The sequence below is a fragment of the Bos grunniens genome, chromosome 1 (genome assembly GCF_055505025.1).
Source record: "Bos grunniens cultivar Pamir isolate PY7600 chromosome 1, Bosgru_T2T1.0, whole genome shotgun sequence".
Lineage (NCBI taxonomy): Eukaryota > Metazoa > Chordata > Mammalia > Artiodactyla > Bovidae > Bos > Bos grunniens.
The window spans coordinates 89,423,796-89,447,440 of record NC_141165.1 but is presented as its reverse complement, the minus strand read 5'-3'; the positions used below and the strand labels follow the sequence as shown (position 1 = coordinate 89,447,440).

General features: G+C 39.1%; 1 protein-coding gene across 1 annotated transcript in view; it reads right to left on the bottom strand.

The window, feature by feature from the left end:
- HACD2 (3-hydroxyacyl-CoA dehydratase 2) overlaps positions 1-23,645 on the bottom strand; it is an 87,394-nt gene that overhangs the window by 20,354 nt on the left and 43,395 nt on the right. Inside the window, exon 4 of the mRNA XM_086402818.1 lies at positions 10,642-10,730. Coding sequence (XP_086258944.1) covers positions 10,642-10,730 — 89 coding nt within the window. The remainder of the gene's footprint in view (positions 1-10,641; positions 10,731-23,645) is intronic.

The window sequence follows — 23,645 nt, the reverse complement described above, 5'->3', positions numbered from 1 at the left end:
TGTATTTCTGCTTTTTTCTTTAAAAAAAAAAAAAAGCGACTGCATAAGACTAGATCAATTTGCCAATTACTAGCTGAGGTGAGCACGACCTTTGTTCTGAGATGATGTAGACGTTCTAGTCATCCTATTCTTCTTGAAATTTCTTTTAACACCCACCTGGGGGACAGACATCTGATACCAGTTGATAAGCTCTGCTACCGATGGCAAGGTGCTACATAAATGTAACATGACTATTTGAAAAACTCTAAAATTAAAAAAAGTATTTAGTATATTAAAAACTTGGTTAATTTGATTAGTGTTTACACTTGAGGCTCTCAACATGTACTGCTTTGAAACACTGACCTCAACGAAAGATTCCTTAAACTTGGCTTAACAAGACAGTACCAATGCAAAAGGCAAAAGAGAGGCATAGTTCTCAGGTTTTCAGCTATTGTGGTAATATTTTTGCCAGAGCAAAATACAGTAAAGGGGAGAAGATACCAAAACTCATCCTGTTAAAAACAAATGTTTATGGCGGCAATGTAAAGAAAAGATAAGTTAAAAGTCTTTAATGCATCAAGCCTAATAATTAGTCTCCTCCCTCCCTTTCAAATGCAGGCATATCCTCAGCATGCTTCCACACACATCCACATGTGGCTATCAAGTCACGTCTTACAAATTCCCGAAGTGCACCAGGGTTTCACTTCAGACTTGAAAGGGCTCCATTCTCTGGAAAATGCAGACGACTTAGTAATATGCTTAATTTTATCTGTAATGCATCACAGCTTTTAATGAGAGCTTCCTGACTATACAGGGCTTCTTGACATGGGTAGGTAAAAAAGGTTATTGAATCCTCCTCCTGGAAGCCATGGAAATATACTTCATAGATACTTCATGGGAGCAGGGGAATGGGGATTTCTTCAGGTTCCCCTGTTGTCTTCAAGGTTCCCACCGAGACCAGTTACCTGCTGCATTCACTGTGCAAGTCAACTGCCAAGAGACTGAATGCACTGGTATTCTTGTCAATTTATGTATTTTTAAATGATCTGATATTTCACATTCATGCTGAAAATATAGTTATATTAAAAAAGCAACAGTATACAAAGGACCACTTTGGCAAAGGAGCAGATAATTTATGAGACAGTTCCTCCTCCTACATATTAAAAGTTTTCAAATGAATATTAATCAATGCTTTAAAAATTCCACTTATTGTACCATGGAGCACACCTATTTAAAAGCCGTTTATTGCTAATAATTTTTAACTTTCCTTGACTCTGCTGATATATTTTAGCAATGCTCACGATGCATGCCAATCATCTTTTACAGTGTGAGGTGAGAATCTTTGAGCTCATAGGGATAATAATGTTGACTATATTTCTAAGGTATCCTTGAAGTCAAATAGGAGAGGCAAGGTCTGTAAAATGGTTTTCAGCAAAGCCAGACGTGGGACATGGTATCATGGTGACTCCACTGCAAAGGCCCAACTCCAGGTCTCTGCAAGGTGGAGTCTGTATGGCCTCCTACCTCACCAGTTAATGAACTGCTATCTTTGCAACAGATGAGAATACCACACAGTTTCCCACACCTGCAATCAGGATTTTTATAAGAGTTTAATCTAGCCTTGAACAACAGTAAAAAAAAAAAAAAAAAAGAAAAAAGAGTTTAATTTACAGTACTAAAAGAATTCCTGGATTTAAAGAACACAGCATACCAAGTATGTCATATAAATTTCCTGTGGCTACTTGTTTTTTTTCTTTTAAATCATACAATCTTGTACATGAGATAAAATATATGAAAACCTAATTGACTGAAATAAAGAAAATGGTAAATATTGTGTTAGCCAAAAAGTTTGAGATTTTCCATAAGATGTTATAGAAAACTTCGAGTGAACTTTCTGGCCAACCCAATAATATTACGCTGAACAACTACAGCTACACTGTCCCATGCAGTAAGCTCCAGTCACACGTGGCTGTTTGAAATTAAATTACATTAAATTCAGTTCCTTAGTCACTCAGGGTTATTTCAAGGGTTCAATATGTGCACACATACAACTAGGAGCTACTATGTTGAACAGCACAGGCACAGAACATTTTTTTCATTGCTAAAAATTCCTATGGACAGTCCCAGGATAGAAGAAATATTCAAAAGAAAAATGTTTGTAACCAACATGCTCTGTCACTATACAGAAGCAAAAAATTACCGTTTTTGGCTTGAAATAAACATCTGAATTCACTTTACTCTCAAATCATGGATGAAAACTGGTTTTCGTGTCAGAATTGACTTATTGGTAACTCTCCACTGACAGTGCAACTTGACAGCAGAGCTCAAACAACAGGCTTACTTCCCTGAGCCATTCTTCAACTTAAGCTGAACAGATAACCAAGGTGAAACCACTGAGGCTCTCATGGGAAATCTCAGTGTAAATATCATCTCAGTTGTTTCTTTGGGAAACAAAGGTAACACTTTTGTTTCTTTTTCCACTCTTATTTCTTTTCCATGAGAGTTTCCCGTGCCAAGAGTCAAACATCTTTGTGAATCTCAGGACTTCACCTATCCAGATTTGGCTCTAAATAGGCTTCCTACTGTTCGTAAGTGGCAGCAATTACATATGTTAAGATACTACCCAATAGTTTGAAAACATCTTATGCCCGAAGAGGATGAATTCCACCAACAAGTTTCTTTGTTAAAAACTTCATTATCAAAAATAGGAGGAAAGTAGGAGACACCACTGACACATCCAGAACATGAGTCAAATGGGGATAGAAGGGTATTAGCATAATATTTAAAAAGACTAACTGAATCTTGGGGACACAAAAAATCTGGAAGTTCTGGAGCAGAAGGAAAGGAAGAGGCCAACACTGCTCAGCCTGAAGGGCTCAGGCACGTGCTGGGCAGTGTGGACTAGGCAGGCAGGCAGGTCTGGCTTTGGGTCCCAGAAGAACCTCCTGACAGTGGGACACTTTCCTTTGAGCTGACAGGTCAGGCCCTAGCCCTTCCTGCCCTGCGTGACACCCTCCCAAATGAAGGTAACTATGCAGTCTTGCAGGGAATTTGTCTGATGTAACTGCTCCCCCTCATGCCAGAATTGAGAAACGGGAACGAAGGATGTCAAAGACAGCCCTTGGGGTAAGAGAGCAAAAGAAAGTCCTGAGAAACTTCAAGTGTGAGGGTGTTTGTAGGGCAGGGTCACCAACTGAGAAGGGTGAAGAGGAGTGGCCAGAAGAGAAAAAGATTAACATTAAACACAAATGAAACTGATTTCCTGATTTTGTTGAGCCTGGAACCCATTCAATTCTTAATTGAAAAATGGGGCTATGTTCTTGTAGGGTGTAGTGGTAATACTGGCTTGCATGGTTTAAGATGTTTTATTTTAAACAAAACTGACTTAATCATCAAAGAAAAAAGTATAATACACTTTGAACAAAGGAGTTCCACTGGAGTTTTCCAGGGGCTACAAAAGAACCAAGGCAATGGGAGAAAGGTGCAACATGAGATGTCAGAAGTGAACTGACACAGAACCCAAAAGGATCTAAATATTTTTCAATATTTTGAAATAAAATTTTTATACACAGTTCAAGAAAACGTTGGAAAGGGACAGAAAAACACTCAGAGAAAAATAGACAACCTGATTTTGCTCAAATCACCTAAGCTAAATATACACAATGTTAGAGTGAACCATCCAGCAAGGAGAAAAGTAACATTTTCTTTACGTGTCCATTATTAACAGATGCAGAAGTGGCATTAAATTATTGCTACATCTATCTTGGAGTTGTCTAAAGTCTGACAGCGTCTGATTAGCTATCAAATGATGAAGTTTTTCTACCTTTAGGAAAAGTGCTAATTTTAAAAGTGAAGGTGATGCAAATCCACCTACAGAAATATTTAAAATAGAAAGTAAGGGAATAGATAAGAGTAGGGTGGAGAACTTTAGACACTCAGCACTCAGGGGGCCAAAAGATACTGAATGTATCCCAATGTCTTTTGTTGGCAGAGCTGAAACATCACTGGAAAAAGGTCCCTGAGAAGAAGACAGTGGCATGGCACAACGTGCCCTAGAAACACAGCCTCTCAGCTTCCCATCTGAACGATGGGGATGAGAAGGTGCCCTGCCTCCCTCACTGAAAGGCCGAGTTCATGGATGGCCACTGGGGACACTGACGAGCATGTGCAGCGACAGGAAATGTGCTGACAAGGGAGGCAACCCCAGGAGGTGGCAAAGAGCAAGAGCGCGCTGCAAACCCAGCCGGAGTACCCAGCAGAGGAAGAAACCTACAACACAACACAACAGCAACAGAAGCATAGGGTCAGGATATCACTGTACCTGGTCTTTTAGCTTCCACAGAGTGAAAAAGAAGAGGACAAGAGGAAGACAAGGAAAACTGTGCTTCATCTCTGAAAGAAGCAGCATTCCTTCTGAAGTGAAACTACTTTATACATTAGGGTTTCAGAAGCTGCTCAGCAAAAAAACTGCAAGCCAGAGACCCTGATAGTTCTAAACACTGATGCCTTGTTTTCATATAGTCCTGTCACTTAATCTTCATAAAAACTCTGTGACATGAGCAGGGCAGATACTAGTATTACTCTGTCACAGATGACAAAAACAAGGCTCGGAAAGGTGAAGTACTTTGTCCTAAGCCACAAGGTAAGTGCCTGCCGAAGTCCACCCTCACCAACCCTCATGTAAGATATGGCTGCTCAGCCTCCATGTTCTAGAATACAGTGTTTGACTTATCTAGAAAATAAAAAACTATCCAAGGAAGGTGATATTGAAGGAGGAAACAGACAGAACAGGCTCCGTCTTGAAAGCAGGACTCCATCTTGGGCTGGACTGTGGACTTTGAGCTATATGCCCAGTATCTATGAAAATGACATACCAACCGGAAAACCAGGCCCCCAGATGGAAGAACCCCAGGGCTCATACCTAGACTCTCCATTGCCTAAAAGAATACCCTAATTATCTGTGTAACCAAATAGAATCATAAATTCTATTATGCTTATTGGGGTATGACCACAGGCCTATTGATAACTGTCCACTGTTAACTACCTAGGCCTAAGGCATATGAATCATGGGTTAACTTTGACTGTATCTTTCTTTTCCTTTGTTCAGACTAGTTTCAGGGAATTTGGGGAGGTGGGTTTGGGCACGTACACTTAGGGTATATAAGGTTTTCACAAAAACTGGTCAGGGTCCTTGGCGAAGAGGAGACTCTGCCGTGGGCCCGCTGGTGTAATAAACTGCACTCCACTATCTGCATTGTCCTTCTGAGTGAGTTTGTCTCCTGGAACATGTGGCTACAACAATATTTCTTGAGAAAACCCAAGAAGATATGCAGTATTTCCCTGGGTAGAAGTTGTCATAAATGACCTACCAGGTGGCACTGCCAGGCAACAAGGAGCACATGCCCACGATAGAGCCCTTCCCTGCAACCCACCCCCAAAACAAATGACACTTTAACTTTCTTCCTGCCATGCTTTCAAATCTGCCTCTGCCTGCAAGGTGGCCCTCAAGCTTCCTCTTACATGTACCTGAGCTGCAGTTCCACGGACAGTGGATTTTGAAGACTACACGAGAAGCTCCAGTGCCCCCGCTTAGCTGGGTAAGGGAACTCCAGGCGTTCATTCTCTAAGAACAAGACTACGGCTCTTGAACTAGGGACAGAGATGGGGAGACTTGGTTATGCCTACAGGAAACTAAGCAGAGATAGGAAGTAAAATGAAGAAAAAGGAAAGCTGAATGAAAATTACAGCACATTACAGTATCTAAGAGCATTTCTCAAATCTTAGATCTCATCAAATTATTCAAGGAGCTTAATAACAGTGATGGTTCTCTGTCTCCACTCCTCAAAATTCTGTATCAATATGGGGTGGGACCTGGAAGGTGCATTTCTAAGAAGCTTTCCGGGGAATTCTGTTCCAAATAGTCCATATGCCAGTATGAAAAGTAGTCTTGGAACTTTCAAGAAGAAAGGTCAATTAACTGGAGGGATATATCAGAAGCCCTAAAATGAGCACTAAAGAAGCAGAGAAGCACACTGGCAAAGTGTTGCAGACAAGCACCCAGGGCTTGCAATTATTTGTACATTTCATGTATAAACCATCTGACTAGAGAACAGTATTTCAATATGCATGTGGTATGACAGAACTGCTGAAGAGGAAAGGTGCTTCTGCATCCGAGATGTGATGTGCTTAGTCCCTCAGTTGTGTCTGACTCTTTGCGACCCCATGGACTGCAGCCCGCCAGGCTCCTCTGTCCATGGGGATTCTCCAGGCAAGCAACTGGAGTGGGTGGCCATACTCTCCTCCAGGGGATCCTCCCAACCCAGATCTCCCGCACTGCAGGAGGATTCTTCACTGTCTGAGCCACCAGAGAAGCCCAAGAATACTGGAATGGGTAACTGAAATGGGTGTTTTCAACTCTACACGGGATAGAGTATGATTAGCATACACAAGTAAGAATGTGTTTGCATCACATTTCTAACTGGTGAGAGCAAGCTTTAATGCAGGAGGAAGACTTTGAATTCAGAAGTTTACTTTCAACTCTGCCATTTGACAGACGGTCGTTTGCCGCTCTAGCTTCCAAGCTTTAAGTGGAATCTATAACCTACCCCAAGAGACAACTGTCAAGAGTGAATAATTATATTTTAATAAAGCCCTCTGTAAAGTGTAATGCAACAAACAGCAAAACCAGCATAATGATAGAGAACTGGACATTACTTTCTTAAACATGCATGACAGACTTTTTGTAGGCAGCTTGATGAGAAGTTAACAATGATGGCAACTTGAGTGTCACAAAGTCCAGTGGCATGCCAGAGAGAAGTGGGAATCAGCTGACTGGTGAAATCAGGAGAACTCACAGGACATTCCAGAGGAATGTGAGAAAACATCCTTTTCTCTAATGATGGCAAAGGGTAAGGAAGAAAGGAGAGACGGCTCAGCAATCCAGGGCAAAGCTCTATTTTACACAAGTTACCCCACCTAGTAAGGTGTTGAAGGTGTTCGCTGCACTTAGGCTAAGTCACAGTGAGAGCCCAACAACTTCTTATTTAACTGCTGTTCACAGCGGTAACCTGGGACTTCTGCTCAAGAACACAGCAATCTCACACTGAGAACTCAGGAGAGGATATGTGGGGGCTTCTTCAAAGAGGGTTGGCCAAGAAAAGGGACAGTGGCCTACTTGTGTGTCCAGGAATCTGGGGCTTGGCTTAGCTACTTTTAGAGAAGGAAGAATATGTGCGCTATGGACTTCTGTTTTTGATGGGGGATAGGGGTAGGGGGTGGGAGATCATAGTAAGGGACATAAGGTGGCATTTCCTACTGCAGTTCACTCTGAAAAACATCAATTTTGTTTCAGGTCAATGAAGAGACAAAGACATTGATCCAAACAGAAGGTGAGGGGAATAAATGCCCACAGAAGCCTGATGTGGCAGTAGCAGTTGCCATCCTGGCTAATGCAGAAGCCAGTTCATTTCTGGGGGTCAGGTGGAAAAACTGCAAAGAAAACAGGTTAACTAGAATTTCTGATTCCTCCTGTATCCCACATTCCCTATATCTCACCCTGAACTTGTTATCAGAAGCTTAACTTTGCTTATATAAAGAGTCCCTTTAAAAGGAAAGAAGTGGGGAGGTTATTTGCTATGTTAGGTCAAGAAAAAGCTTTTGAGCATAGAGACATTTTATCTTTAATATCCTGCTCATCAAGAAGTTCTGCTAGTGATGGTGGATCCTTATACGTCAGAGAAGAAAACCATCTGATCCTCTTTTAGTTCTCTGATATACCTGGCAACATTTATGTGACTAGTTCTCTGCTGTTCTATTCTCTGCTGTTCTCAGCAGCAGAGAATAAAAATGACAGGTAAGAATGCATGTTCTATAGGGCCTCTTAAAAGAAAATCTACCTCAAATATGAAAAACGTAGTATCTAGTCCTAAAATGTATATAGGCTATACCTTAGTACATCATGTACAATTACAGAAAACAAGAGGAACGAGTGTAGAAAAATCCAGGCAGGCCAAAGAGGGTGGGGCAAGAGTCCAAACCCAAATGTAATGCTATGAGAACAAGGCATGCGTGTCCACTTTAGAGGACATGTGATGTAAGAAAAGAAACTGAGGATGAAAGCAACGTACTGTAAAAAGAATTTGAATATTAATATGATAAAGTGAGATATATTTTATTAAGCAGTTATTTCTGGAATCAATTTCCCTATGCATTAGTTATTGGGAATTTAGTTATTAGTTGTGTGGTTCCCACCATTAAAAATAAAGCTGAATATAAGGAAAATAATGATATTTAAAATATGTTTCAGTAAAGAGAAGAATGGACATTTAACAGGGAAGCCATATATAATGTTGTATAGGACAAACTAAATTATAGCTAACATGAAACTTGACAGCAGAAAAAATAGCCTTTGCTAAGAGAAGGGGGGTAAGGAGCAGGTGACGGACAGCAAACTGGCCTCTGAAATGCCACACTAACAGGTCTTCAAGCTACCTATCAGCAACTGGGGGTGGGTCAAGAGGGAATCTACTTCCATAAACAAAACAGTGAATGGGTTCTTTTCAAAGAAAAGACAAGAAGTGTGATCATGGAGCAGTAGAAACAATGAATCCTATTTACATGAGCAAGGAATAAGTCAATCAATAGGGTATACATGAAAAGAAAACAGAAGAGGTGACAGAAAGACAGTAAGATTTACTACATTCCTAAGAAAATGATATGTTAATGATAGTAAAATTGGGTAACATTGGCTGCAGAGAAACAATTTTGAATATGCAAACATAACAAGCATATAACTGAAATTACTGTGTTGACACTACATGTGAAACCATCTGTTAAATGGCAAGTCTGTGCATCTGTCAGGTGGGTGATTACTAAGGGCAATGGCCAGGTCTGCATACCGTAATCCACAGAGACATTTAATAGCTTTTTAAGCCAAGCTGTCTTATTGCTCTGCCCAGAAAATTCTAGGAAATGTTGGTAACAGCAATATGGTAACAATTGCTTAACTTGAATTGTAAGCATTTTTGATTTACTTGTCTATACTCTTTGCCAGAAGTGCGAATAAGCAGGAGTGGTTACTGAAGCAGAAGAGAGGAGAAGCAGAGGCCATGAATAATCCATCAGCTGGAGCATTAGCTCCTGAACACCTAGTATCTGACTCTCTTGGCTGATTATAAACACTCCACAGTTGGTAACACTCTATCTTCATGTAACTACACTCCACAGTTGATAACACTCTATCTTCATGTAACTAACATTTAATTATTAGAAGTACATAATTACTTGTTTAAGAATATAAATGAGTTACTATTAGGAAGAAAGTTTAGGTCACTTAAGACTATTGGGAAGTTAAAACTATGAGTTGCTGGTTAAATGGAAAGGAAAGAAGGAAGAAATACAGGTTATTATGATTTATAGAAAGGACGTTGAAGCCAATGAAGAGTAACTTTTCCTTACTCCAGAAACAACTAAGAATGACAACAAGGGGCAATATGTCACATTAGGATTTACTTGCCTGTTTTTGACTTTTTCTTTTTTTAAAGAAATGTGGCCACTCTAAAAAGAGATCATGTAAAAGTATCAGATTGTTTTACATCCTTCCTACACAGAAAGTGTAAACAGACATCTTCAAGGAGTAAATGAGCTTAAAAGAAAAATTCTGTGGATCTGTAACAAGAACAACAACCTTAGCTTAGTCAATTTTCATTAAAAACTTAACTATGTGCATTTTTTAAATGTATAAACCACATGCTAATAAAAAGTTAAAAACAATCACTAGTTAAAAAACAAATGAAACTGTCTAAATAAATCCTGAAAAACCAAGTGTTTTGACAGGGATTTCAGAGTAATAGAAGACAAAGAAAACACCAGGATAATGCTAATAGATAAGTGCATTCCATGAGGCTAAAGTACCCCATAATGCTGGTGGTAAGTTACTGGGACTGGAAAACTGAAATCTGAATTTTCTTGGTGGGTACCAGTACTCTGCCTCATGGTGACATTAACAATAATGGACTTTTAAAAAGCGAAAAACATACTGGAAAACAATTCCCTTCTCCAATACCAGACAATGAAAGATAGCTGTGGATTTATAGCTATGGTAATGATGGTTTCCTCCCTCCAGTTCTTATAAGAAGCTGGCCTGGCTGGGCATCTGCCTCAGACCCTCAGAAGAGCACTCATCTCCCTGAACCATTGGACTCAGCACACTTGGGAAGTCCATTAATGCAAGTGGACTGGGTAGGAACAAGTTTGTTACTTTACCCTGGTCCGACAAAGATTGGACTGGGAATGAATTTATGTCCCTCACTTCCCCAACAGTCCCACTACAAAGATGCAGCTGTCCAGAGTTTATGGTGCTGAATTCAAACAAGGAACCAGAAAAATATAACTGAGGTGCAGACCATAGCCACACCAGCCAAATCTCAGAGGGAACTGAGACTTCAGGACTTAGTGTAATCAGTCTCCTTTTTTCAATTCTGTATATTTGGGGTATGTTTCCCACAAGTAACCAAATTCCTATAGTACAAGTGAATTTTATTTGGGCTATATTGATACGCTGTGGAGTTCCATCTTTAGCAATAATACACGTGTGAGAAAGAAAAGTTGACTGAAGCTTGTTAATGCTGACATTGTTTTATTTTTGTCTATTTAAATGCTTACCTCTTTGACACTATGTGTTACTGCCCATATTAGAAAAACTCTTGACATCACCTGGAAAGAAGTCAGGACAACAGAAGACGGAACAATTCCTGAAAGAAAATTTAGGATGGGTAAATAAATGTATTGTAGTGAGTTTCAAAATGTAATAGATTTCCTAAAACATCCACATTTTAATGTTTAAAGCCATCATGAGCATCTACATTGCTATATAGACTATGTTTTTCAGTGTAGTCAATATTAAAACTTTTTCCTCCCTCAAAACAATAATATTGTTAATGGTAATTGCAAATCATGGAATCTAGGTAACTTTCCTAGGTCTTTCAAAGTCACTGACAAAGTACAGTATTTTTTAATACTTTTACAGGCAGAGAAAATAAAACTATTGCTTAATGCTTAAAATTAGACATTGAAAGCTCATTTTACAATATGGGTTTCAGAAATTAATAGGCAACTATGGAAAGGAAAATCAATAGTTTGTGTCAACAGAATGTTGAAAGCTCCTGGCTTTCAGACTGGATATGATACACTAACAGTCAGGTTGGCATTTTTTATATTTTGCCAACAAGCAGACAAACTCAAAGTTTATACACCATTTTTTCTCACCTTATTCATTAGGGTAAGCACTGGTACAATTATCTTTCCAATGTCCTCAAGTTATAACGCTAGAATCATGTTTAGTTATTTTTGATAATTATCAAGTTCTGCTAAGTTTACATTTCTTTGGCTTCTCCCTTCAATTCCTACAACCAGTCTGTATCTAGAGACCAGCCACCACCATTATATAAAAATCTTCCCTCCTTTAATTCATTTTAAACCGAGTAATAATTCATTATCTAAAAATATTCTCTTCTCTCTGTAACTTCACATTGGCAAGGAACTGCTACAAAAATAAAATCTGGAAGCAGAATTATGGGTATCCAGTCCAATAACCCCTCCACCATTTCTCTCTGGTCATACTGCTATTAGCAACTAGACTTACCAACTTCCCAGACCTGTCAAGTTGCATGTGGGCAACTCCACACTTGCCAGGAACCCCTTATCACAGGCAGTAAATTCTTCAACCACTTTAAAACTAACCTTGATCTTCAATACATTCAATGGACTATCCCTGATCAATTTTCATTCTTCCAAGCCCTCTAAAATCACTCAGACTTCTGGACATTTATATAGCCGGACAAACTACAACTTGCCAAAAGACATATGTGCAATCATATGAAGCTAAAATTACCTCTATAGGTTTGGCTACGAAAGAAATTATTTTATATCTCATTAAGAAAAAGAGATGCTACATCCTATTAGAATGAGTTTTAAAGATTTGGGCTTTGAAGAGGTACGGTTTGGTTTTCAAAAGCAAGTAAAATGGACATGTCAAGCACAATGCTTGGCATATAAAGATGCTCAATAAACCTTTATAGAATGAATGAAAATCAAAGTGTTAGCCATTCAGTTGCGTCCAACTCTTTGTGACCCCCATGGACTACAGTCTGCCAGGCTCCTCTGTCCATGGGATTTCCCAGGCAAGAATACTGGAGTGGGGAATAATGGAGTGCCATTTCCTTCTCCAGGGAAATAGAATGAATATAAAAATATAAACGTATGGACATATAAATATATGGAATAGAACTGAGAGTCTGGAAGTAAAGCCTCACATTCATATTCACTTGATTTTTCAACAAGAGTGCCAAGACAAATCAGTGGAAAAATATTTGTCTTTTCAACAAATGGTTCTGGGATAACTGAATATCCATATGCTAAAGAATGGAGCTGGGACACTTTCTTAGACCAAATATAAAAAATCACTCCAGATGGATCAAAGATCTAAATGTAAGAGGCAAAATAACTCTTTGAAGAAAACATAGATGTAAATTTCTGTGATTCTGGATTAGGCCATGGTTTATCAGATATGAAAACAAAAGCACAAGAAATAAAATTGGGCTTTATCAAAACCAAAAACGTATGTGTCTCAAAGGACATTAAGACAGTGAAAAGAAAACCCACAGGAGAAAGTATCTACAAATATATATATATAATCTGGAGCTTATATGTAAAATATATAAAGAGCTCTTATAATTCAATAATAAAAGAAAACCCAATTTAAAAGTGAGCAAAGGATTTGAGTAGACATTTTTCCAAAGAAAATATGCAAATGGTCAATAAGCACATGAAGAGGTGCTCAACATCATTAGAGAAATGAAAATTAAAGTCATAATGAGATAGACACACTTCACATCCACTAGGAAAGTGAAAGTGAAAGTGAAGTTGCTCAGTCCTGTCTGACTCTTTGCGACCCCATGGACTGTAGCCTACCAGGCTCCTCTGTCCATGGGATTTTCCAGGCAATAGTACTGGAGTGGATTGCCATTTCCTTCTCCAGGGGATCTTCCCGACCCAGGGATCGAACCCCGGGTCTCCTGCGTTGTAGACAGACGCTTTACCATCTGAGCCACCAGGGAAGTCCATCCACTAGGAGGGCCACCATTACAAAGACATATAATAACAAAATTAAACCAGTCAATCTTAAAGGAAATCAACCCTGAATAGTCATTGGAAGGACTGTTGTAAAAGCTGAAACTCCAATACTTAGGCCATCTGATTTGAAGAGCAGACTCACTGGAAAAGACCCTGATGCTGGAAAAGACCCTGATGCTGGGAAAGATTGAAGACAAAAGGAGATGGGGGCAGCAGAGGATAAGATGGTTACATAGCATCACTGACTCAATGGACACAAATTTGAGCAAACTCCGTGGGATTCTGGAAGATAGAGGAGCCTGGTGTGCTACAATCCATGGGCTCACAAAGAGTCAGACATGACTTAGGCAACTGAACAACAACAACATAATAACAAGTATTGGTGAGGATGTGAAGCTGGAACCCTCATACATTGCTGACGGGATTAGGAAATAGTGCAGCCACTCTGGAAAACAGTCTGCCTCAAAATGCTCAAAATGTTAAATACAGAATTATCCTATGACCCAGAAATTTCACTCTTAGAATATATATACCCAAGAGAAATGAAAACATGTATCAGTTCAGTTCAGTCACTCAGTCATGTCCAACTCTTTGTGACCCCATGAATCGCAGCATGCCAGGCCTCCCTGTCCATCACCAACTCCTGGAGTTCACTCAGACTCACGTCCATTGAGTCGGTGATGCCATCCATCCAGCCATCTCATTCTCTGTCATCCTCTTCTCCTCCTGCCCCCAATCCCTCCCAGGATCAGAGTCTTCTCCAATGAGTCAACTCTTACATGAGGTGGCCAAAGTATTGGAGTCTCAGCTTTAGCATCAGTCCTTCCAATGAACACCCAGGACTGATCTCCTTTAGAATGGACTGGTTGGATCTCCTTGCAGTCCAAGGGACTCTCAAGAGTCTTCTCCAACACCATAGTTCAAAAGCATCTATATATATATACCCATACAAAAACTTTTATACCAATGTTTATGCTGCTGCTGCTGCTAAGTCGCTTCAGTCGTGTCCGACTCTGTGCGACCCCACTGATGGTAGCCCACCAGGCTCCCCTGACTCTGGGATTCTCCAGGCAAGAACACTGGAGTGGGGTGCCATTTCCTTCTCCAATGCATGAAAGTGAAAAGTGAAAGTGAAGACGCTCAGTCGTGTCCGACTCTTCGCAACCCCATGGACTGCAGCCCACCAGGCTCCTCCATCCATGGGATTTTCCAGGCAAGAGTACTGGAGTGGGGTGCCATTGCCTTCTCCGACCAATGTTTATAGTGGTATTTACATTAGCCCCAAAGTAGAAATATTAAAAATGTCCATCAACAGATGAAGGGATAAATAAAATGTGGCATAGCCATACAATGGGACATTAGAAATAAAATAGTAATAGAAAAAAGAAATGAAGTAATGATACATGCTACAATATTAATGAACCTTAAAACATGATGCTGAGTGAAGAAGCCAGTTACAAAAGAGCATGTATTATATAATTCAATTAAGATGAAATATCCAGAGTAGGCAAAATTATACAGACAGAAAGGAGATTAGTAGTGACCTGGGCCTAGGAGGTTAGGAAGAAAATGGAAAGTAATTGTCAGTAGGTACACAGTTTTGTTTTGGGGTAATGAAAATGTTCTAAAATTGATTATGTTCTAAAACTGTACACTCTAAATGAATGAAGCGAATGGTATGTGAATAAACCTTTTATTTAAACAAATGCACAAATGAAGTATAGAGCCTGATGGTGTAATATGTAATACTGCTAAAGAAGCTAATTAGTAAGTCAAACATTAAGTGAATATACTTAGCCAGATCACAATTCCAATAAGAAAAACTAAAAAAGATTGACAATCAAAGGTTTTCCTAAATGAGTTATCAAGTACTTGTCACTTAAGGAAAGACCACCACTCTTTCTAGCTTCTTTTTTTTTTTTAACTCATAGACCAGCTCATCATGTAAAAATTAATATTTTTTTCCTTTAATTTCTGCTCTTCTTTTATCACTGAAACAACAGGCTAGACAGCTAATGGTTTGAGCAGTACTCTAGGGCTGCTGCTATATTTGGTTGGGGATCAAAAAAATCCAGGATCTGGACCTCAGACTTCCAAGTTCAAAAATCTGATTTTATGTCACTTAAGAGCAAGAATTAGTCTCTTGGGAAAAACCAACTCATTAATCAAATTCATAGGAGACTAGCTAACAAACCAAAATGTCAATTTATTCACTTGTAATAGATGCACAGCCTTTATAATAACTGAATGACTAGGATTTAAGAGACCCTCATCTAGGGGTGCATTTTTTGCAAAATTTGTCTAATTTTGACAAATTCTAATTTGTCAAAATTAGAATGCTTTGGAAGTGTGATTTTAAACAGAGGGGTTTGGGAGATCTGGAGATGAGTATCACCGTTCAACTATATACAGCTTTACTAATTATCCCTTCTCTACTACAAAGCTCCCTTTCCTAGGAAACATGGATATTTATATGTTTCCCTTTCAAAAGCACTAAACAAGAATTATTTGACTGCTTTCCTTAACAAGTAAGTTTGGGTGACCAAAAATAAAGATTTACTTTTTTGGTAAATTTCCCACCAGTCTTTTCTTCTGTTTTTAAATACAGTTCAACTTCTATTGTTTATACTCTTGTTGCTTGCTTTTCTCATTTAACATTTTAAGAAATTTTCTATCTTACAACATATTAAAAATATTTTAACTTGAGTCATAATATCCCTTTGAGTGGAATGTATTTGTTTATCTCTTCTCCTTCTGTGAGACATATATATTGTTCCAATTTCTTGATACTATAAATGAAGTAATTAAGTATTAAAAATAACACTTAAAATTTTTTTGAGGCTTAGACCCTTTTTTTTAAAAAAAAAGGATTATTTCCTTGGGACACTTCCCAGAAGTGTAACTACTAGGTCAAATGGCATGAATGCCTTTAGAGCTCTTGAAATATACCACCAAATTGCTTTCCAAAAAGGTTGTATCAATATACACTCCTACCAGCAGCATGGAAGCGTGCCTGCTTTAGCACTGCCTCAGCAGTGAATTTAAATTTGAGTAAGTTAGGAAATAAAAAGCCGATCAATGCTTTCTAATTTGACACAGATGTACAGATGTTTTTGGCTTTGCCTGCAGGTGCTCCTACATGCCTGTTCCAGAGAATCTTGCTATTTAGGCACCTGAAATTTTTCCAAGTGATGCCATCTATACCAACTCTCACTTTACTTAGTTTCTACAGCACAGAACCTACCTCAACCAGTCACCCAGTATACAGCACTTCTGACCCTCATGACAGCAGATCTTTTCTCGACTTGTAACAGTCAGTCCCACTGTGATCACATCTGTTATACCATTACCCTTTATTTGAACACAGTGCTCGTTAACATAGCATATTAAAACTACCCAAACTGCACACTTTTGCTGTGGATGACTGCTTCAACTGGCTGTTTCCAAATGACAAAGAGAGATTCTGCAACCTGATCAGTAAGCTATTACTAGATCAAAATTCATTCAAAATGATTACTAGGTATATGTTGTTGTTGGGTGGTTTAGTAGCTAAGTTGTGTCTCTTTTTGCGATCCCATGGACTGTAGTTAGCCAGGTTCTTTGGTCCATGAGATTTATCTATTGGACAAAAGTATTGAGAGGAACCTATCACTTAATTCAACAAATATTTTGGAGTACCTACTCTGCACTGTTCTTCACGCTGGGGGTACAACAGGAAAGGAAAAGTCCCTGCTCCCATGAACTTACACTCTCAGGCTATAACTGATTTGCTTTGGAATAGCTTTTATTTTTAGCAAATTTTCCCTGAAGTTGATGTGGGGCTAGTAAAACATTTGTAAACAGGAAAATGGCATGACTGCTTCTCAGTTTCAGAAAGATATCTCTGTCAGCACTGCAAATCTTTGGCAAAGCAAGGTTATAAATTGAGAAATAATTATGAGAATTTATGTTGAAAGGGTGATGAACTTTTGAAGCAAAACACTGGCAGGTAAAAGAAACGCAGGCACTTGTGTGTGGATGTGTTAAGCAAAAGCTGTATAAAGGGGAGCTGGCCATCAGTTTCTCATTTCTCCTGAACCAGGGTGCTACGAGGATGCTCCAACCACCTGATCCCTGCAAAGCTGAGTAGCGCTGAGAAATCCTTCCTGCCTGATGCATCCCTCACATGGGCCAGGTTAGTGGGACTGGAGACTAGCTACACATGACCAAGACCAGGATGAAAGTTAAGTACAGGAAAGGCAACACAGGCCAGGAGCAGAGCAGGGTAGTGTTCAGATGGAGCCCACTACCAAAGAAAGACAGGAGTCACAAAGTTGGTGCCAGCAATTAAATTAAATGTGGAAACTAAAATCAGAATCTCCCTACCCAAATTCCAAATCCACTGAACTAAAAATAATGAACATTAAATAACAACAACAAAAATGGCTAGCAGTAACCAGAAAGGAATCGGGTAAAACATTATGTCACACATTTTAAAAAATGCTAGCCAAGAAAGAAGGGATTATTGCATACCTCCTACTCTGTCCTCAACCCCCAAAAGTGATACTGGTGAATCAAAAAAATTGCAAGAATCTCCACTAACAGGCCTAGATTTGGAGAGAAACACAAATTTCTGACTGGAGTGTGACAGACATGGAGGCTGGAAAGTGACAGGGAAATGACTAACTGGGAGCCACTCATTGATGCTAAGCCTTTCAGATCCCCCACAGAGTTGGAAGACTAGTGCAAAGTTCCCTATGGGGACAGGATATACTTTCCTTTTTTTTTTTTTTAATTTTATTTTATTTTTAAACTTTACATAATTGTATTAGTTTTGCCAAATTTCTACAGGGTTGAAGAACTCCAGGATGGAGTAATTAAGTCTCAGAAGAAAGAGCTCATGTGTCTTTAAATAAGTAATTCGTTCACCTTGTTCAAAACTTTTAAAGTATAAAAAGATACACCGAGAAAAGCTTCCCTCCCAAATCCATCCTACCACCACTCAGATGCCTTTCCTACAGGCAACCAGTTAATGCTTTGTCTATCACTCCAGAGATACAGTTTAGGCAATCAACAGCAAATACGTGAGTCAATGCGTAAAGATACATTTATACACACTCTTCCAATTGTTTCCATGATGGCAGTCTTTACACATATACACTATCACGTGTAAAATACAGCTAGTGGGAAGCTGCTGTATAGCACACGGAGCTAAGCTAGGTGCTCTGTGATGACCTAGATGGGTAGGATGGGGTAGGGTGGAAGTAGGCTCAAGACGAGGGAATATATGTAAACACATGGCTTACTCATGATGTGGTACAGCAGAAACCAACAAAACACTGTAAAGCAATTATACTCCAATGAACAAATAAGAAAAAAAATATCCTGAATATCTTTCTATATCAATACATGCATACAGTTTTAATTATTAAGGCTTGATGTTTTAATATCCATATACTCTCTAAGCCCTACTCCCATATCCTCAGCGTGTAGAAAAATACATAAATCAGGAAAACCTCCATCCTTGAACTGTAGCTCAGAGGGAAAAACAACTGAATCTTAAACATTGTGGAAATGCAGTCAGGGCGGAGTCAGTAACGTTTGTATCAGAGCAAAGAAAATGGCTGGACAGAGCTGCTCACAAGACAAAAGGCACAGCAATCACATGAACACAATGCAAGTAAAATAAAGCATGCATTGTTGGCAGAAGGAGGTTAGACAGATCTGAAGCACAGGAAGGATCTGAGGCACCACTGCTGGCTATGAAGATGGAGAGGCCATGTGCAAAGACGGGAGAGCATCATCCAATTGCTAGGAGCAACCTAAGGACAATAACTAGAAAGGAAATTGGATCTTAGCATTGTAACCACAAGGAACTGAAATCTGCCAATAAGCTTAGAAGCAGATTTCCCCCTAGAGTCTCTAGATAAGAATCCAGCCCAGCTGATACCTTGATTTTGGCTTTGTGAAGTACTAAGCAGAAAACACTCTAGTGGTTAGGATGATAAAGAATCTGCCTGCAATGCAGGAGACCCAGGTTTGATCCCCAGGTTGGGAAGATTCCCTGGAGAAGGAAATGGCAACCTACTCCAGTATTCTTGCCTGGAGAATCCCATGGACAGAGGAGCCTAGCAGGTGAGTCCATGGGGGTCACAAAACGCTGGACATGACTGAATGACTAACACTTTCACTTCCAAGCCAAAAACACACCTGAGCCCACCGAACTTCTGACCTAAGAGCTAATAAACAGGTGCTAACTTAAGCCAAAAAATTAAAAAAATAAACCAAGCATTGAATTTAGGAGAAAAGTCAAAGATGTAAGCAATTGGAAGGAAGATGATAATTACAGAAGATAGAGACAATCCAACACAAGGATAATTGCTATTCTCAAAGTAGAGAAACCAACAATAGAACAGAAAACGTATTTAAGGGTATAGTTCAAGAAACGAAAAATTACATTTGTACAGAAAGAACAGTGAAAAAGTAAAACCGAGAACTTTCTTGATTACAAAAATAATACTTCTGGGATCCAAGGAGAAAAAAAAAAAAAAACAAGTTATCTACAAAGTGGCAAGAAAATAAGCCTGGCTTCAAATTTCTCCACAGCAACATTCAATGTCAATAAACGATGAAGCAACACTACTACTACAAAGGTCTGAGGAAAAGAAAGTATGTTCAAGAATATGATACCCAGCCAAGATGTCACTGGCAAAAGGTAGACACCACTAAATATTTAAGAATTTGTCACATAATGCCTATGTGACTGACCCTGAGAAACACACAGTGTCAGAAATTCAGACAAACTAGACATAAATCAAGATAAAGAACTCAGGAGTAGAAAAGTCATGCTAAAGGGGTCCACTGTAGGCAATGAATCCATTCACATACAACACTAAAACTAAACAACTATGGTAATTACAGTCATAGAACAGAGTGTGCTGTGCTGTGCTATGTCGCTTCTGTCGTGTCCGACTCTGTGTGACCCCATGGACTGTAGCCTGCTAGGCTCCTCTTCCATGGGATTCTCCAGGCAAGAATACTGGCGTGGATTGCCATTCCCTTCTCCAGAGGATCTTCCCCACCCAGGGATCAAACCTGGGTCTCCTGCATTACAGGCAGATTCTTTACTGTTTGAGCTAGAGGGAAGTCCTAATATTAAATTAGTAACAATTTTAAAATGGGAGTCAGGGAAGAACTGATGGAAGAACAAATAACAATACTAATTCTCTTAACAGAATTAAATATTGCCTAAAATATAGCTAAATGTAAGTTTAAATTTTTCATAATCTTTTTATTAAACTTTAAGGGACCTTTTGATAAATAATGTTTTTCTCATGGTTAAAGGTTTTACAATGTATTTATTTTTTACAAACCCAGTAATTTTACTGAAAAATAGCATGTATAGCATGAGCTGTACAACTTGATTCTTCTATTCATTAACTTTTTCTTTCTTTGTATGAACATATATGTAAAGAGAATGCTTCCTGAATGATGCTTATCCAATATTAGTCAGGATTAGCACTATTGGTAGAATCTAGAATCATTTTTAAACTTTATGTACTTTTACATATTACTTAAACTCCTTATAAAAAATAAGAGTTAAAAATTTTAAACTAATAAAATCATCATTCTTAACAAGAGACTAAACATTTGGCATCAGCAAAAGATAATTCTGAAATTGAACTAATTCCAATCTTAAACATAAATTTTCTTAAATATTTTCTCTTAGAGTACAAGCTAATCTTAGGGAAACAGAAAATATTTCTGACCAAAATGAAGAGAAGGGTGGGAGTATGAAATTCAAGGAAGATGTCTGGCTTTTTTTGTTTTTGTTTTTTAAAGGACTGACAGAGAGGCAGTTTTCTTTCCTTTTTTCCTGGGATATAGAAAACTGACCATTCCTCTTGGAGTTGCAGCACCTGACCCCCCAGAAAGCAATTTTCAATATACTTAACATAAGCACACTTACTTTATTGAGCCTCTGACAAAAGAAATGTGTGCCTTACACTGAAATCAATAGCAAAATTATGGTATTCATAAGATAAGCTCTAGATTTGAGACTGGCATTTCAAAAAGATGTACTGAACTATACGACGGCATTACATTTTGTGTTAAAAGGATAATGTTACTAAATGCTTATTTTTTTCACAAAACAGAAATGAATATAAAATCAGGTACAAGAATACTTCATGTGTCTAGCATTGGGAAGGACTATGTAGTTAGAAAGAAATCTTTTCCCTTTACATGACAAAATTTTAAATACAGAGGTGCTTCTCAAACTGGGGCATGTATATGTGAAAGATGTACATCAGGGTCCAGTCCAGCAACATCCCACAAGCAATCCAGTATGAACTCAACCCAAAGTAAATAAGATAGAAAAATAACTTCATGTAGGCAACTCTGTGGAGAAGGCAATGGCAACGCACTCCAGTACTCTTGCCTGGAAAATCCCATGGATGGAGGAGCCTGGGAGGCTGCAGTCCATGGGGTCGCTAAGAGTCGGACACGACTGAGCGACTTCACTTTCACTTTTCACTTTCATGCATTAGAGAAGGAAATGGCAACCCACCCCAGTGTTCTTGCCTGGAGAATCCCAGGACGGGGGAGCCTGGTGGGCTGCCATCGATGGGGTCGCACAGAGTCGGACATGACTGAAGCAACTTAGCAGCAGCAGCAGCAGCAGCAGCAGGCAACTCTACCCAGGATTTCACAGTGTGAACAGAGTGAGTGGTGGTCTCAGGTCTCCTGGCCATGCTGATTGTGATTTTACAGTCAAAGATAATGTAATAGTCATCCAATGAGGCCCTGAGCACTGAAAAATTGATGCTTTCAAATTGTGGTGCTAGAGAAGACCCTTGAGAGTCGCTTGGACAGCAAGGACATCAAACCAGTCAATCCTAAAGGAAATCAACACTGAATATTCACTGGAAGGGTTGATGCTGAAGCTCTAATACTTCGGCCACCTGATGCAAAGAACCAACTCATTGGAAAAGACCCTGAAGCTGGGACAGACTGGGGGCAGGAGGAGAAGAGGGCAACAGAGGATGAGATGGTTGGATGGCATCATCGACTTGATGGACATATGTTTGAGCAAACTCCTGGAGATAGTGAAGGACAGGGAAACCTGGTGTGCTGCAGTCCATGGGGGTGGCAAAAAGTTGGACAGACCTAGCGACTGAACAACGAGGCCCCAAATGCAAGCCAACTGCTATATGTGGAAGAGTAAACACTTTCAACACTGGAGGAAAAAGTGCCTGTGCTGGACTCACTGAGAATCAATAGTAAGTTATATTGTATTATATGGACAATTTAAGGTATTTTTCATTGAAATTTTACTTCTGCATAACCAATTCTACTTTAGGAGACAACGTCACAGGATATACATATAATGTATTTTCATGATTCATTAATTTTTCCCTGAAATTGTGAGGGGAAATCCATTTTTACATTAAAACATAAAGAAGGGAACTTCAAAAGTGTTCGATATTTATGGCAAGTTATTTGGTCTTTACTCTCAAACCTCTTACAATGGAATTACACTTCTTACAGGTATTAGGCAAACTTGTGAAAAGCTGGAAAAGCACTATGATATATAACAAAGATATAAGGTAGGAAGTTGAGCTACAGAAGACAGGGGTAGGAAAAATAACTTGAAACCGTGGGAGAAATTAATACCTAAACAGATATGGAGAAGGCTTGTGCACTTGCTTGGGGCAGAACCCAAACTTGGCTTAGAGCTCCTTTATGACAGCTGTAATGAGAGAAAACAATCCATGTATAATTCAGTGTACATGAAAAAACTGGAACCAACATGCCCAGTGTTTTGAGCCGTGTACTTACATGTTAAATGGCTTTGACTATAGTAGTGATTTCAAGTTTACTGGATGTCTTTACATGCCTTTACTGTTTCCTCTGTTTCAGATGGCCAGTGGTCAGAGTCTCTGCCACTAACTAAGAATCTCCACTTAATCGAGGCTCTTACATGTAAAAAGTAACAATAAGCTGGCTGTAAGAGAAGCCTTAGAAGTCTTAGAGACCTCTAAAGGAAATGAGCTCCTGCGTGCTTTATCAAATATCCATTTGTGGAATCCCCTGGTGGCTCAGACGGTAAAGCGTCTGCCTGCACTGTGGGAGACCTGGGTTGGAGACCTGGGTCGGGAAGATCCCCTGGAGAAGGAAATGGCAACCCACTCCAGTACTCTTGCCTAGAAAATTCCATGGATGGAGGAGCCTGGTGGGCTACAGTCCATAGGGTCACAAAGAGTCGAACATGACTGAGTGATTTCACTTTCTTTACTTTTGGGGTCTCTATTTTTTAACAAAGTTACTGGAAGTCTAATCTCTGAATGAGAGCAAAATATAAACGTGAAAAAAAAAAATGACATATTTCCAACTATTCTGAGGATAACACAAAAGGGTGACACATTTTGAAAAAAGATGAAAACATAGAAGTATTAGAAGCCATTCTCAAAGAGGACACAAAAAGTCAGTGTAAGTCATGGAAACTTACTCAAACATCTGTATTATAGTCAGTATTTTTATAGTAAATTACCATC